General features: G+C 35.7%; 2 protein-coding genes across 2 annotated transcripts in view; both read left to right on the top strand.

Moving 5' to 3' along the window:
* The first annotated feature begins 1400 nt into the window (after positions 1-1400).
* LOC123672313 (60S ribosomal protein L35a-like) lies at positions 1401-1840 on the top strand. The gene has a single exon (XM_045606392.1). It carries the CDS (start codon positions 1433-1435, stop codon positions 1838-1840), a length of 408 nt encoding a protein of 135 aa, XP_045462348.1. The 5' UTR covers positions 1401-1432.
* A 2886-nt stretch (positions 1841-4726) lies between these two features.
* LOC123670771 overlaps positions 4727-16127 on the top strand; it is a 58524-nt gene continuing 47123 nt past the window's right edge. Inside the window, exon 1 of the mRNA XM_045604323.1 lies at positions 4727-4964. The gene's annotated coding sequence lies outside the window, so the exon portion shown is untranslated. The remainder of the gene's footprint in view (positions 4965-16127) is intronic.

The raw sequence follows: 16127 nt of genomic DNA, 5'->3' as shown, positions 1-16127 counted from the left end.
CCTGTATACAGAGCTGAACAAAAAATATTAAAAGTAAGGTTTTATTCAGAACATCTGTGAGGTGATTCGTTGACATACGAGAATGTTACGAACACTTGAATGTTCCCTCATTTTTTCTGAAAATTTCTTTTTTTATTCATTGTGATGTCTTGATTTTGAGAGGTTTTCAGCACATCATATGGTACCTTTGTTGAAAAAACAACAGTAAAGTTACTTCAATTGATACCTACTCTGAACCAAAATTCTACCGGGTTTTGACCATAATTTGACCCCCACTTTCACTTTGATACTAAAAGAGGTACAAAAAAATGTTTTATACAAAAGTTTCACGAAATCGACTAGTGTTTTTAAAATGATTTCACAAAACGGAATATATGCAGAGTAGGCAACATATTGATTGTAAATTCATTTTTTCAAATAGAACACCCTGTATATTTTTCATTATTTGACTAGCTCTTTTTCCCCTGATTTAGAATTTATAACATATGTTTGGTCTATCTTTTTTTTTCTGAGTACCACAGAGTTTCTAATTTTAAGATCCACCTGGCATGCTCTGTAATCAGTTTTCAAGTGGTAGGCAGCGATAACTCAAACTGCCGTTTTTGAGTTATCTCGTTGGCAACGATATGACATACGTTTTTCACTTTAAATTGGAATTCGAAGATTCCGATGCAACTCCATATATTCTCTCCTTGTTGCTTTCTTATTTTTATTGTTCTTTATATAAAGTGAAAATATTTCAAATTTTTCCGCTTCTGTTTAGTGCATATTCGATGAATAGTTTCATTCAATGACAAACGTATGCATCGGAATCTTCGAATTCCAATTTAAAGTGAAAAACGTATGTCATATCGTTGCCAACGAGATAACTCGAAAAAGGTCATTTTGAGTTATCGCAGCCTTCCACTTGAAAACTGATTACTTAGCTTGCCAGGTGGTTCATAAAATTTGAAACTCTGTGGTACTCAGAATAAGAGAGGTGGACCAAATATATGTTGTATATTCGAAATTAGGGGAAAAAGAGCTTGTCAAATATACAGGGTGTTCCATATGAAGAAATTAAGTTACAATCAATATGTTGCCCACTCTGTATATATTTCGTTTCTTGAAATCATTTCAAAAAACTAGTTGATTTCGTGAAACTTTTGTATGACATTTTTTTTACCTCTTTTAGTATCTATCAAAGTTAAAGGAGGGGGGGTCAAATTATGGAGAAAAACCCGGTATATAAATTTCATGAAATAGTTAATGATATCATTTTTCAACCGATTAACAGAACTAAGGTACACTGAATAATCTCATGAACTAAATTCTTCAATCCAATCATTATATCATCGAAACAATTAACACTCAACATCAATTTAAGAATCGCGATATTGAAGAACAGGGATTCATAATATCAATATTCTAACCTGTCACTAGCTAAATCGAAATGGCCAAAACGCCCAAAGTAGAGAAAAAAGCTGAAAAAGCTTCTGCTGAGGAAAAAACAGCAGTAGTAAAAAATAGAAGAATCAAGAAGAGGCATGGTAGATTATACGCTAAAGCCATCTTTACTGGTTACAAACGTGGTTTGAGGAATCAACACGAAAACACTGCTCTCCTTAAAGTAGAAGGAACTTCAGCCAAACAAGAAAGTTGGTTTTATGTTGGTAAAAAATGCGTGTATGTGTACAAAGCCAAAAACAAGACCTGTGTTCCCGTTAAACCCAAGTCGGTGAAATCTAAAGTAAGGGCCATATGGGGAAAAGTAACTATAAGGCCCCATGGTACAAGTGGAGCAGTAAGAGCTAAATTCAATAGAATTGCTGTATCAAGAAGTTATTATTTTAATACATAGACAAACTTTCATTATGTTGATGAAAAAGTACATTGTATCAATAAAATGAAGTTGATGGTTGCTATTCTTTAAAGCAATGTACACATCTTTTTCAGTATACTAAAAACATTCAATGTTCTGTATTAGTATTTCCGAAGAACAGCAAGGATTTAGAAAGAACCGTTGGTGCTGCGCAGCACCAACGATGCAATATTCATAATTAGCCAGGTTATAGAAAAAGCTATCGAATTTGACAACCGCATTCTATAGGTATATTTTGTGGACCTAACCCAGGCCTTCGATCGATTGACGCTTACAGACGTTCTCACTGAGCTCAGCACAAAAGGAATACAAAAATACTTAACAGACATAATAGAACAACTCAAAACACAGACAATGAAACTGAAATAAAAACAAAATCGACTGCCACCAGTAAAACAGGAATAAAGTCCGGTGTGAGACAAGGCGATAGCTTGAGTCCATTATGAACAGAAATGACAAGATAATAGAAAGGGTTCGGAGAGTGAAACATGGCTATAGACTGGAAAGACACCTCCTCAAGATCGTGTGCTTCGCAGATGATGCAGCGCTCCTCGCTGATACGGAGGACGGCTTACAATGACTACTGCAGGCGTTCAGAAGCGAAGCCGAAGAACTCAACATGAAGATCTCTATTACAAACACTGAAAGTATGGTAATATCGAGGGAGCCATGTGGATGCAAACTGGAAAATGGTGACAACATAATAGAGCAAGCCGCAGATTTCAGCTACTTGGGAGTCAAAGTATCGTCGTGGGAAAACCTGGCGGGTGTTGTCAGAGAGCAAGTCAATAAATCAGCCAGAGTAGCAGGAGCCTTGAAATCGTTCATATGGTGAAACCAATTTATGACCAGTCAATGTAAGGTCAGAGTTTACAGAACTCCCGATCATGACATATGCGGTTAAGACCAGAGCTGACACATCCGAAACAAAGAGGATGAAACGTACTAGGTAAGAGCCACAACAGGTAATACCTTGAGAGATCACAGGAAAAGTGAGGACATCCGAGAGGATTGTGGGATATCAGATGTGGTGAGATGGTCACGTGCAAGAAGAAGATACTGGAACGAACATGTTTCCAGAATGAGCGATGAGAGGCTTGCTAAGATTGGACGGAATGACAAGTCGACTACTAGAAGACCACCAGGACACCGTCCGAAGAGATGGAAGGATAACTGGTCATCAGCATCCCAAGAAGTCACGTGAGAGGTAATACAAGCCTTTGGCTTTCGAAAAGATGAAAAACAAGAAGCCATTGGAGCATGAATGAAGCAACGTTCAAAGCTTCTGACTGCACTGACAGTGCCAATCGCATGTGCCATTTGCACCCTTGGAAACCCCAGAACTGAATTTTCTGATTTTGATGATGCGATCGATCATCACGGAATTTTGCATATAAAGCTGGGAATTGTTATTTTGTATTTCTTGCTATATTTACTACCAACCTCTCAACTCAAGGGATCTGCTATTACGAAAAATATTAGTTTTTTTCCTATATTCTGCTTGAATTTTTTATGGTTTTGAAGACGCATGCGAATGTAGGACAATTTTCTTAAACTAATTTCCGATATGGTCCGGGCTGCGTCGAATACGCGTTCACGCAATTCTTCAACGCGTATTCGACGCAGCCCGGACCATATCGGAAATTAGTTTAAGAAAATTGAATCGTAATTTTTTTTTTTTTTTTAGAGTCCGAGGGAAACAGTTTGAACATTTACTGTAAGTTAGATTCAAGAATTAAATAAATAATCGAAAGTTAGGTCTGTTTTTAATTAATTTACCTTTTTTTTCAATAAAATTCCTTTTTCGCTTCCCCTAATCCATCTTTTTCCCTATTGTGACTTTAACAAATAATAACAAAGCCCGGTATCAAATGTGATTTCATAGCAAGCGGCAAAATTACCTGATAGCGGGGTTCCTAGTTTCAACTTAGTTAAGTAGGGCATCGGTAAAATGATGAAAATACCTAGTTTTATGGGCATAAGATTCGTGTATTGTACCATTTCTAAATCTGTCTAAAATGCCCAATTTTTTGATGTTACTTGCTCGTTTTGTTTCAAGGATTTTTTTTTCACAGCAGGTGTCCAAAGTCGAAGTTCTCGTTTTGCTAGCAATTGAAATCAAGATTTATCCATTAATTTACGGAAATCCACATAACTTTTTGACAGAATCATACTTATGTCATCTTAAATAACTATTTAAGATTCCATTACATAAAAAAAAAATAAGCTTCGAGAGCTTTCCAGCAGAATTCTGACCCTGACAATGTTAAAAAAGGTGAAAATTCACTAAAAAACGTAATTTGGTAATAACTCGAAAACCATGCAACTTTTACTGGGGTCATGTTAGGCTGGTTAGGTCCCTCTTTAGCTGACCTACCTCCGGTGTCACTGTGACGTGCCACTTATGGGACACCCTGTATATCTTAGGTTTTTTATGTATTTTATCAAAAACTGTCAACCGGTATAATTCTTAAACGCATATATATTTTCATGAAAATTTCAAGGGTTAAGTTGAGTACAATGAACAATATCTAGTTCTAGTATCTAATCAATAGCATAGAAACGGACTGAAAAAAATTATAATTTGATACTACATCAAGTGAAACATTCTGTGCATCAATTTTTTCATAACACAAATGTACAAATGTAGGCTTTTAAACCACGTAAATTCATTATCAAACAAGCTCATCGACAATACTGTCACATTTCATATTCCGATTTTATTTAGCATTGACTATCTAAATCTAGTCGAATCATTATCAATACGGACCTGTTATCTGAACAATACGTTCATCCATTGTGCGCTTCAATTAAAGCGAATTCTTAGAGTTGAACAAGTACAGATATTTATTATTTCATTCTTTTCTTTCTTCGATTGCCAAGATTGTATTCCACTCATGCAATCGTTGAATTATAATAGGGGAATCACCGACATTCATCAACCAATGAATTGCGTATGTCTTTGCCTGTACTGTGTTATGACAGTGTTAATTGTTTGAAAATGGGAGTCGGGTTACTTTATAAATTGGAGTGCAAGAGTGGAGTTATTTAAAAATAGGAGTTCAGGATAATTTCCAGATTTGTTAGTTTCGGGAACAAAAGCGTAAGTATTTTGACTCATGAATGGGCGATAGAATATAAAGAATTCTTAAACTTTTTTAAATGCTTATTTTGCTTATATTGATATTATTTTGCCGTAATAAGTAATTATTATTATTCTTATCTAATTACTAGATGAGAAGATGACTAACTGGAAAAATATGATTTTTTTAGAAAAAACAAGTTTTTTGCTTTTATGTTTTTACTACTCATTAAATATATATTGATAAACATAAAGAAAGGAACTTGTTTTAATCATCAACGAAAAATCCACCTCCAAGAAGTGCGAGCTAACATTTCCACGAACAAAATAGTTTGTAGTATAGCTGAAAGCCATTCAATAGAATCTACGTCAAACCTCAAAACTTGTCCAAAATTGGTACGTGTCCCACAATTTTAACACAAAATACAGCGTGTTTCCAAATTAGACGTGAACCTTGCAGGACGTGTTAGTATGACTCATTTGCTATCATTATTCATTTGAATCATATTTATCGATATCCGAAATATCAGCGGTTTGCGAGATATTCGGGTTCTTGTGTTTTTCAAGAGATTCCTCACCTTACTTAATTTTTCATCAATTTTTTCTACGTTGACTAAGTTTGATTATAATTTTGGATTCTTTTCATCAGGAAAGGATATGATATATATAAAAAAGGCAAAACTATGCTGTATTAAATGTTGAATAAGAATAAGTATGATTTGAAAGTTGGTATATGAAGAAAATAATAGTAAATTAAGGGTCATTCTACGCAAACTATCATTTTGAGTTGTATGAATTTTAAAAAACAAATATACAAATATATTGATGATAAAATTTAGATAAATTGTTTTCATTGTCTTGATGCGAAATAATGACAGGATCAGACAAGTTTTCGTAATTTAGTGAGATTTTTCGGAAATATAAAAAATAGATTCCAGAGACTCTGAAATTCAGAGTTCTGTCGCCATTGTCTTCTTTCAAAACGTTGTTCCCTTTTATTCAGTTCGTTAATAGGTCTTAAATTCTGTGTTCCTTTTGTCTTAGTTTTTCTCTTCCATCTGGATACGCCTTCAATCTGTTATATCTTTTTTTCAGCTTCCTTTTTCCGCTTCAATTTTTCTTCTCTTGATAACGGCATATTAACCTAAAAATGAATTTGATTTCCTTCAATAAATTATATTATTGTACAATACTTTTCTCGATCTCAAGTCAACGGAACCCACCAAATTTGTTTTCTAGCTACGGCCTTGGCCACTTACATAATCAAGGAATAATTGGTGTTCGTGCGCCAATGGGCACCATGAGGACATACAAAGAAGTTTGAGGTTCACCTTCCCGAAACTTATTTGCCTGTCCCCATATATATCAGGAACTAGCAACTCTCTTGCATCTGTGGCGCCTCAAAAAGACCTTGCGACTGCCAGCGACCTTCTTTAATGGAATGCATGGAACGTTGATCTTTTCTTCACTGACGCCTACTAAATCTTCACGAGTTTTGTTATTATTATCGACTTGTGAATACACGAGATCTTTGCAGCAAAAAATTAAATTTCTACAGCTAATGTTGAAATGTTGCTATAGCAACTCTTTTGAGTAGATAAATTATCACTTTAACCGCAAGGGTAGATAAAGTAACACTTTAACAGTAAGAGTACATAAAAATTTTCACCTTTTTTCATTCAATTAATTTAACATCTGATGGCCCGTTTTTTTTTTTTCGTGTTAATTCTTTTCCGTACATTTCGTATTCGCTTCGTTCACAAAACGCAGAAATACTCTGCAAAACCCGAATGTAATATTAGTTTTACATTTGAATGACAAAATAATTCATGTCCCTGGTAACGGAGCAACACAGTTGCGATTTTCTTTGAAATTTTATATTTCACCAGAATGTGAAGTCTTGCTATAGAAAAAATTTCGTATTGAACACGAAGATAATAATAATAATAATAATAATAGTATTCATTTCCAGAATTGTATCTACAATTACAAAATGAAAACAAGTCAAATATTCTTTACAAATGAACTACTATACCTATGCTATATGTACATGACAAAAGTCTATAAATTCAAGTATTGAATATGGTTCACATTTTATTAACATTGCGAATAATTCTCTTTTGAAGAGTTTCAATTCCTTAATGGCTCTCATTTTTCTAGGTAGATGATTGAAGAGTTTCATACTCATATAGAAATTATTACGCTCCGTACTCGTTAGTTTGTGAATAGGTAATAGATATTCAATCATTCTCCTGGTATTATTCACATTTCTACAATTCTGAAAATAGGAATTGTTCTTGAACAAAAATAATAAAATTTTATAGATATATAGACCAGGTGCAGTTAGTATATTATATCTTCTGAATATACCCCGACATGATTCCCTGTATTTCATGTGAAACATTATCCTCATAGTCATCTTCTGAGCGATGAACACGCGTTCAGCCTGGGTGCTCCCACCCCAGAAAATGATTCCATATGACATAATTGATTGAAAATTTGCAAAATAAACAATCCTCAAGGTGTCTATATCTATTCTATTTCTAATGGCTCTTAATGTATATACGATCGTATGCAGTCTCTTCGTCACTGATTCACAATGCAACCCCCAACCAAGATTGCTCTCAATAAATACACCTAATAATTTAGTACAAGATCTTATTTGAACTATTCCATTGTCAAAAGTAATACTCTCCGGAAATGTTAAATTTGGGCGATTTGTTGAAAACATTAAAACATTAGTTTTATTCCCATTGAGAACTAAACCATTTTCGATTCACCATTTTTCAATCACTATCATTGATGTTTTCAAAGTGTTCATGACATCTCCAATAGTCTGGCCTGATATTAAAACATTAGCGTCATCAGCATATAAATATGTTTCTATATGTTCTTCTCTAGGTGATAGATGTTCAATTGTTAAATTATGTTGTGGTGAAGTCTCAGTTGAATAGGTAGTTGATCTTGAGGAAATAGAACTTTCTGGAAAATTTCGGGTAAGTCGTTGATATACACTACGAATAAGATGGGTCCCACTATGGTTCCTTGTGGCACTCCCTTGTGTATAGTTCTTTCAGATGATAGAATTCGAGTTCCTTCGTGATCCAAAAAAGTGATTTGCTTCCTGTTGCTGAGGTAACTCTCAAAAAGTTTGAGTGGAATCCCTCTTATGCCGTACATTTTCAGTTTCTCCTGCAAAATCTCGTGATCGACAGAGTCGAAAGCTCTCGAAAAGTCCACAAAGAGCCCTGCAGGTACTCGACCTTCCTCAAGAAGAAAAGTTATCTTCCGTATGAATTCAAACAAAGCGGTTTCAGTACTCTTGATCTTGGTGAAACCATGCTGACTCCCCGATAAAACCTTGAATTTTCTGAAGAAGTCTACAAGGCGGTTAGAGAGAAGCTTTTCAAAGATTTTGGCGAATGAGGTAACCAAACTAATTGGTCTGTAATTTGAAAGATTGTCCAAATCACCCTTTTTATGACAGGGTTTAACAAGGGTCCGTTTAAGAGCATCTGGAAAAACGCCTGACTTAAATACATTCGTATTTAAATCGCATTGCCTTCTCGAGCGTTATTAGCGTCTCGACGCTGAAAGACAGGGACGCCGCCAGGAGCGGCATACCGGACATTTTGCCGGGGTGCCAAATTGTAGGGCCGTCAGTTAATTAAAAAAGATTTTTTGCACGTTGCCTTTTTACTATAGACTTATAAATAGAGCATCGTACTTTCAATAAATGGACGGTTTTTGATGAAATCGAAAAAACGTCGTTTGATAAATTTGACAAGGGGATTTTAAGTTGAAAAAAATACGAAGAATAAAATAGGCTCCTTTGAAGAAAATTCATATAAATTAGGTGAACCAATGCGGAGAAATTGTATTTTTCCGGCGGCTAAAATATCTGGCGGCGGCCCTGACTAAAAGACACTCTCAAAGATAAAGTACAAATTTATCGTCTTGTGCAATAAATAACTATTTTCAACAAATAAAATAAAAGTTATGAAGCTGAAATTTTTCAGAAATCTTTATTTTTAAATTATTCTGAATCAAATCGAATACAGGGTGCCCTCCATACGGAGTTACGGACTAGGTTGTACATTTGAATGCTTACATTTTCATTACCCTGTATGGTAAAGAGTAGAAAAAACAAATTTGGATAGCTGGAAAAATTTGAAAAAAAGGTACTCCTATTAATGTCGATTGAATAAACCGTTTTCAAAAAACGACAAACAAGAGGAATTAGAATTCATGTTTTTTTTAATAGAAATAAAAAAATTAATTCGTTTGTTATTTTGTTTTTCGAAAACGTTTCATATTATCGACGATAAAGTACCTTTTTTTTAGCTCCAAGCTTTCCAAATTTGTTCTTTTCTACTCCTTATCATATAGCTATTGAAAATTTAGGCATTAAAATGTACAACCTAGACAGCCCCTGATAAACTAAAAGAGTTGATTTAAATTTAAGGGCAGTATTTTAAGAGGTCCTCACTACTGTTCATCATATCAAATACTCTTTAAATTATATTGAGTAGTTTGAAATTTATTTAATTGGAAAACAACATAAAGGACAGTGCAACATAAAGGACTAGAACATTCAGGTTCTTCTTTTGTGGTAGTAGATCTAACAGAAAGATTTCTGGAAGGCACAGCAGTCTTTTTCAAAAACTTTGTGTAGAACTGGAATCTGTAAACGAATATCCCCATAAATATAACCCAAAATTTCATGTGTAATCCGTGCTTACCTCGATAAAATGCAGAGAACATACTTTCATATTTCTTGTCACTGGTTTACCGATTTTGATTTTCAGTTGCCAAGCTTTTTGTCGATCCATCAGCACTTTACTCTCAAATTTCCGACACGATATTTATCACCAGTTTGGAGGAAAGCATGGAAATTAATATATTTGAACTTTTTTCCCAGGAAGAACACTGAGGAACTGAACAATAGCAATTCGAACGACTCATAACAATTTAAATGATTTAAAAATATAAATATTTGTAGAATATCACACAAACACAAAGCAGAATGCCAGAACTATGTCAATATTTTCAGTTACTCTGATTGTCACCAGGTGGCGTAGCGCCTATGTTAATTTGCCTATTGTCAATTCAAAACTGAGGTTTTTACAAATAAATTGCAATTTGAATGAAACACATAAAATTGTAAAATATAGCACATACAATATTTCGATGCGAATAACTCAGTTTAGTTCTTGGATAACTATAGCATTAAAATTTGTGAGGAAAATGATACAAAAACCGAAAACAACGGGTAAGTGTATACCGATGACGAATGCAAAAATTACAGATTACAAATTTGATTTGGTGTAAAAAATACTCTGTGAAATTCATCGAAATTAGAAAAAATTGTTCAATACATTCTCCTAGAAATTCCGATTTCTCGGAAAAAGTAGAAAATGCCGCCCACCAATATTTGCCGCCCCAGCAAAATGCCGGTTTGCCGGCCTCTAGAGCAAGCCCTGTATCTGACATCGGGCTGCGTGCAAATATGCGCCCGGACTTATCAGTGTTAACATATTATATAGATTATTATCTATAAAATGCTGTTATACAGGGTGGCCACTTTTTCAATGGGATTGTATTGGTAACTTTTAAACCATAAGAGTTAGAAGGTCGGTCAAATGGAGAAAAAGTTGCATGCATAGAAGCATTATCAAGCAGTCCAAACAAATCGAGATTATCACGGCCGGATTTCGAGATATCATTAGAAAAGTAAATTATGTCATTTTGATTTTTCTTTTTTTCCCACTTTATTTCAAATATTATCAAAAAATGTCACAGGAATTTTTATTCGACAGTAAATTATCCTCAATTTGACGTAATCAGATTTCGTATCCAACGTTTCGTACTCTCTGGGCCACCCTCAACCTCATTTTTTTCAATACGGACCTGCATATTTTATGACATTTTTCGAAATAACTTTTAACGCTGAATTCAACGATATATCATACAATGTCATTCAAAGTTGATTTTCAGGTGATTTTGACCCTTATCCAAATTTAATGGTGTTTATGTAAGAAAAAACAAGTCTATTAACGATATCAATGTTCTGACCCAAATTCAATCGAACCCAGAAAAAAAATCGAGGACTGTGGCCAGTGAATGGAATTTTTAAAAAACTGCTTGTAATAAAATAGTCAAGAGACGCGAATACAATGATTTTAAATTTGAATACCAAGCCTGGCAAAAATTATATCGTAATGATCTCAAAATAAAGTTCGATTCTGTAATTTGTTTCAACGATTCAAATGACAAATACAACAATAGTGATACCTCGCGAGAAAATTGAGAATGTTTTGGAAGGTATTCAAGGAGACCAAACAAGCAAATGTATAAGAAGTATGGGTTCCAGAACCGTAAAGAGCATTTTACAAAATGGTGGACTTTTCGAACACTTACTTCATTAATTTTCATTTACTTTCGAATAATCATTTGATTTCTCTTTCATTAAATGATACTTTCGTTTAATTATTATGAATTGAAATTTTCAAATGATTATTATAAAAGAAGAACCAAGAAACCAGTATACTGGTTTCTTGCTTTGATTCTAATATGTTCCATTTAGTTCAAGATGGGTAAGTTGATTTTCTTATCGAAATTTATTGCATATTGCATGTTGTTAATTAAACTAAATGAAGGTAATACAGATCCGACCCGAAGAAAATTGGATAAGGGTCAAAATCACCTGAAAATCTACTTTGAATGACATAGTATGATATATCGTTGAATTCAGCGTTAAAAGTTATTTCGATAAATGTCATAAAATATGCAGGTCCGTATTGAAAAAAATGAGGTTGAGGGTGGCCCAGAGAGTACGAAACGTTGGATACGAAATCTGGTTACGTCAAATTGAGGATAATTTACTGTCGAATAAAAAGTTCCTGTAACATTTTTTGATAATATTTGAAATGAAGTGGGAAAAAAAGAAAACTCAAAATGACATAATTTACTTTTCTTATGATATCTCGAAATCCGGCCCTGATAATCTCGATTTGTTTGAACTGCTTGATAATGCTTCTATGCATGCAACTTTTTCTCCATTTGACCGACCTTCTAACTCTTATGGTTTAAAAGTTACCAATACAATCCCATTGAAAAAGTGGCCACCCTGTATTGTAATTGTAACTTTAATTTCTAACTTCCACGAATTACTCGATATCGGATCTACATTCCCACGTATATAGACGGATTCTATCCGAAAATTTCGCTGCGAAATGTACCTTCAAAAACTCGCACAAAAAACTCGTATTTTGATTCACACAAGTAAAAATTTACTTTTATTTAACATACTCTATGTTCGATCCGCCAAATTATTGGCTCCGTTTGATTGAATTTGATCAGCTGCAAATCGTAGTTCATAAATTGTCCACGTCATGGAAATTGTCCGAGTCATGGAAATCTTGAACAATTTAAGCGTGAACTGGAAGAGACAGATTGGTCTCAGGGCTGGCGTTAGGGGTAAAACAATGAAGCGACTGCTTCAGGCGCCTCTATTCGAGGGGCGGCAATTAATAATAATAATAATAATAACTTTATTTACCCAAAAGGAAAGTTCCCAGTAACAGGGTAATAAATTACATCAACTTAAAGAAAATACATGTGAACTCCCTAAAAAACTAAACGAAATGGCAAATACTCCAAAAAAATGATAGATACAAAGAAGTAAAAAAAAACATAAAATAAACAACTACAATAGACTAATATTGACTTTGTTAGCGCAATCACAAAGCCTTCACACTGGTGCCCGCTGGAGAATGTTGGTCCGAGGAGTGGGTAGACTAAATGTTGGAGTACTTCTGGCTGCCATCCTCGGGACGTGAATGTTCACCCGAGAGAGTAGAAATGGGCAGTCAATCCTTCCACCTCAGAGTTTTTGGGCGAATCTCGCGCTCTGCTAAAACTGCCGCTGAAATAAGGTTGAAAGCCTCAGCTCCTCCATTATGCCCGAAAGATCAACACCACGCTCCGGATATATGCCTGTCTTCTTATATTCGACGTATTTCAGGAACTTCCTCTGAACTCGCTGAATGGGAGTAAGATGCGTTGCATAAATTGGAAACCAAATCATGTTAGCGTACTTCAACCTACTGAGAACAAGTGAAAATTAGACATTTCTGAGAGCAGACAGATCGTTTAGCTCACGGAAGCTCCTGAACAGGAAACCCAAAGACTTACAGGCAGATGAACACAGATCCTCAACATGTGGAACAAAACACAGCTCACTGTCAAACCAAACACGAAAGCCATCTCCAGTCGTTATAAAACCACTACCAATGTGATCATCGAAAGCTAGTGGCTGCATCTTCCTGGTGAAAGTAACTTTAAAACACTTCTTCAAATTTAAAATAAGTCCATTCCGCAAGCACCAACCTTGAACCAACTCCAAACTTAACTGAAGAAGTAATTGGTCATTAATTCCATGTATTCTCATGAACAGCTTCAGATCATCAGCATAGGCTAGAGCCTCATAATTGAGAGAGCATAAAAGGTCATCAATGAATATTATGAACAGCAACGGCCCGAGGTTAGATCCCTGAGGATCGCCAAATTTGAGCTCATACTCAAAAGATCTGAATCCATTGTAGAAAACATAATTAGTTCTCCCCTTTAAATACGAACGAAGCAACCTCACAAAATCAGGCGCAAAACCAAGTGATGCTAGCTTGTTCAAAAGCAAATTATGATTAACGGTGTCAAAGGCGCGTGAGAAATCTGTATAGATCACATCAACCTGACCTCCATCATCAAGGGACTCTGCTATGATCTGCGAAATTGTGGCTAGGTTAGTTACAGTCGACCTTCCTCGGACAAAACCATGCTGTGCTGATGATAAGCGCTGCTTAATATGGTGGTAAATGCTTGAATACAGAACCTCCTCATATACCTTGGCAAAGTTCGACAAAATGGAAATAGGTCTGTAATTCTCCACAGAAGACGCGTCACCTTTCTTGAACACCAGAACTACCCTCGGAACTACCCTAGCCCTCTTCCATCTCATAGGGAAAGTAAAAGAACTAAGGCTAATGGAGAATATATGGTGGAGAGGTCCGGCCAGAGCAGAGCTACATTTCCTCAAGAACACAGAGGGAAGCTGATCGTCACCAGATGTTAATTGGTCAGGACATTTTTCCATTATGGACTTTATTTCATCCTCTGTCACTGATGGAATGAAGACTGGTGGAAAGTTCGTCGAATCATCAGAATCTTGAACACTGGGAACAGTCAGGTTATTCACGTTAGAAAAATGAGCTCCAAATGAATCAACAATTTCTCTGGGATCGTCATAAAGACTTTCATTAGAATGAAAGACTCCAGGTATTCTTGTGGAACCCTTTCTCTGATCCAAATATTTCCAGAATGAAGAGGGGTTTGATCTTATTTGGCTCTGCACCACGGACAGATATCTGCTGTACTCCAAATTAATTTCGGAATTGACCAGTGCTCGCAATCGCTTGAATTCAACAAAATATCTTTTTTCACCACCATTACGCCACTTCAATCTGTAATAGTTATTTAAGCGGATATCACGTTTTAATATTCTCGTGAACCAGATAGGGAAGCTAGGATCAGCCGAATAGGTAGTCCTTCTAGGAACAAGGTCATCCAGAATCTCAAAGGTTTTCCGTAGAAGAAATCCAAAACTTCATCGACACTCTTGAACTCTGCTATAATATCCCAATTAACGGAATTGATTGCCGTAGACAAAGAAGAGTAATCAGCCCTCTTAAAGCTATAAAATGTATTATCCTCCTTCGGAAAATTTACCCGACGCTTGGGAGATTCCAGAGATAAAACCATACTCAAAGCAGGATGGTATGGGTCCTCAGGAACAAATGGGGTGTCGCAATGAAAGACTGACACCTCAAAATTATTACTCGCCAGAACTAAGTCCAGCAGCCTGAGATCCCCGTTACGAACGGAGTTGAACTGACGCAGACCCAGGAGATCGGAGAAGTTCCGCAAAAGAATTGATTTAGGACCACGATTAGAACAAACAAAGTCAGGACAATTGAAGTCACCAACAAGTAACACAGTCTCTCAAGAAAAATTCAACTCCAATGCAGTAGTAAAAGTCTCCAGCTGAAAACAGTAATATCAGGCGGAATATAAACCACACACACAATAAAAGTAAAGGGCTCAGTAAAACGACACAAAACCACATCCACCAACGGGACACGATCGGTCAAAAATGCTCCATCAATAAGGCTGAAAGATGTACTGTTAGAAGCCGCCACGAGACCTATTAACCCTACCAAACTGTCTATCACATCTAATCACTTTATATCTTGGAGGAAACAATTCACCATCAAAAACCGAATCACCAAGCCATGTCTCAGTTATACAAACTACATATATCATACGTATATTCACATGCTGATCTGAACAATGGCAATAATTTAATATTGAGGCCTCTACAATTCTGATAAAAAATAGTGACCTCTAATAGTTCATGGGACAACTCAGCAGAAACAAACCGGTTGGGCAAGTTTAGTTTTCCGAACGCGACTCCACTACAGATGGAATCCCGGATATATACCTTATTCGGAGATTTGACTCTCCCGCTGCCAAACGTTGATCCAACTCAGATCTAACAGATCTGTAAAATGCTACTTGTAGTGGAGTTCTATCGGGAGCAAAGTATATATTCTCGAACTTCGAATTCAACTTTTTGATCTTCCGCAAAATGACAGGCACTGGATCAGGTGTAGAAAAACTAACCTTTATAGGACGAGAACGCGTTTCCTTGTTAGAATCAAATTTTCCTATTCTGAAAAACTTAAAATTTTGCTCAGAAACAACACATTCATTAAGAATTGATTGAACCATATCAGAATCAATCTGCAACTGGTCTTGCCTGTTAGCACCTCTCTCAATACTCCCATGTATGATTAAGTTATGGGAGCGCTTAGTTCTTTCAAACACCTCATTAATAATTTCTTCACTGGACTGAGGGGAGGGCCCAGACGTCACCTGAGTCAACCTGATCAACATATTTTGATCGTTTCAACTCACGTATCTCAATAATTGTAAAATTTAAGGAATCTGGTGAAGACCCTGCTAGCACTCAAGACAGAGGTTGAGCCCAGTTTGTGGCCGCCTTTTCATATCTCTAAAAAATATAGTCTTGATTCTTAAAAACAACATGAGGTTGATCCGCTCCGC

Source organism: Harmonia axyridis, chromosome 1 (assembly GCF_914767665.1).
Source record: "Harmonia axyridis chromosome 1, icHarAxyr1.1, whole genome shotgun sequence".
NCBI classification, from domain to species: Eukaryota; Metazoa; Arthropoda; class Insecta; order Coleoptera; family Coccinellidae; genus Harmonia; species Harmonia axyridis.
The sequence above is the reverse complement of the archived record's forward strand: the minus strand, read 5'-3'. Positions and strand labels throughout refer to the sequence as shown.

Bases quoted from the DNA above. Each gene is read 5' to 3' on its own strand.
- LOC123672313 (XM_045606392.1), top strand. From the start codon at position 1,433: ATGGCCAAAACGCCCAAAGTAGAGAAAAAAGCTGAAAAAGCTTCTGCT.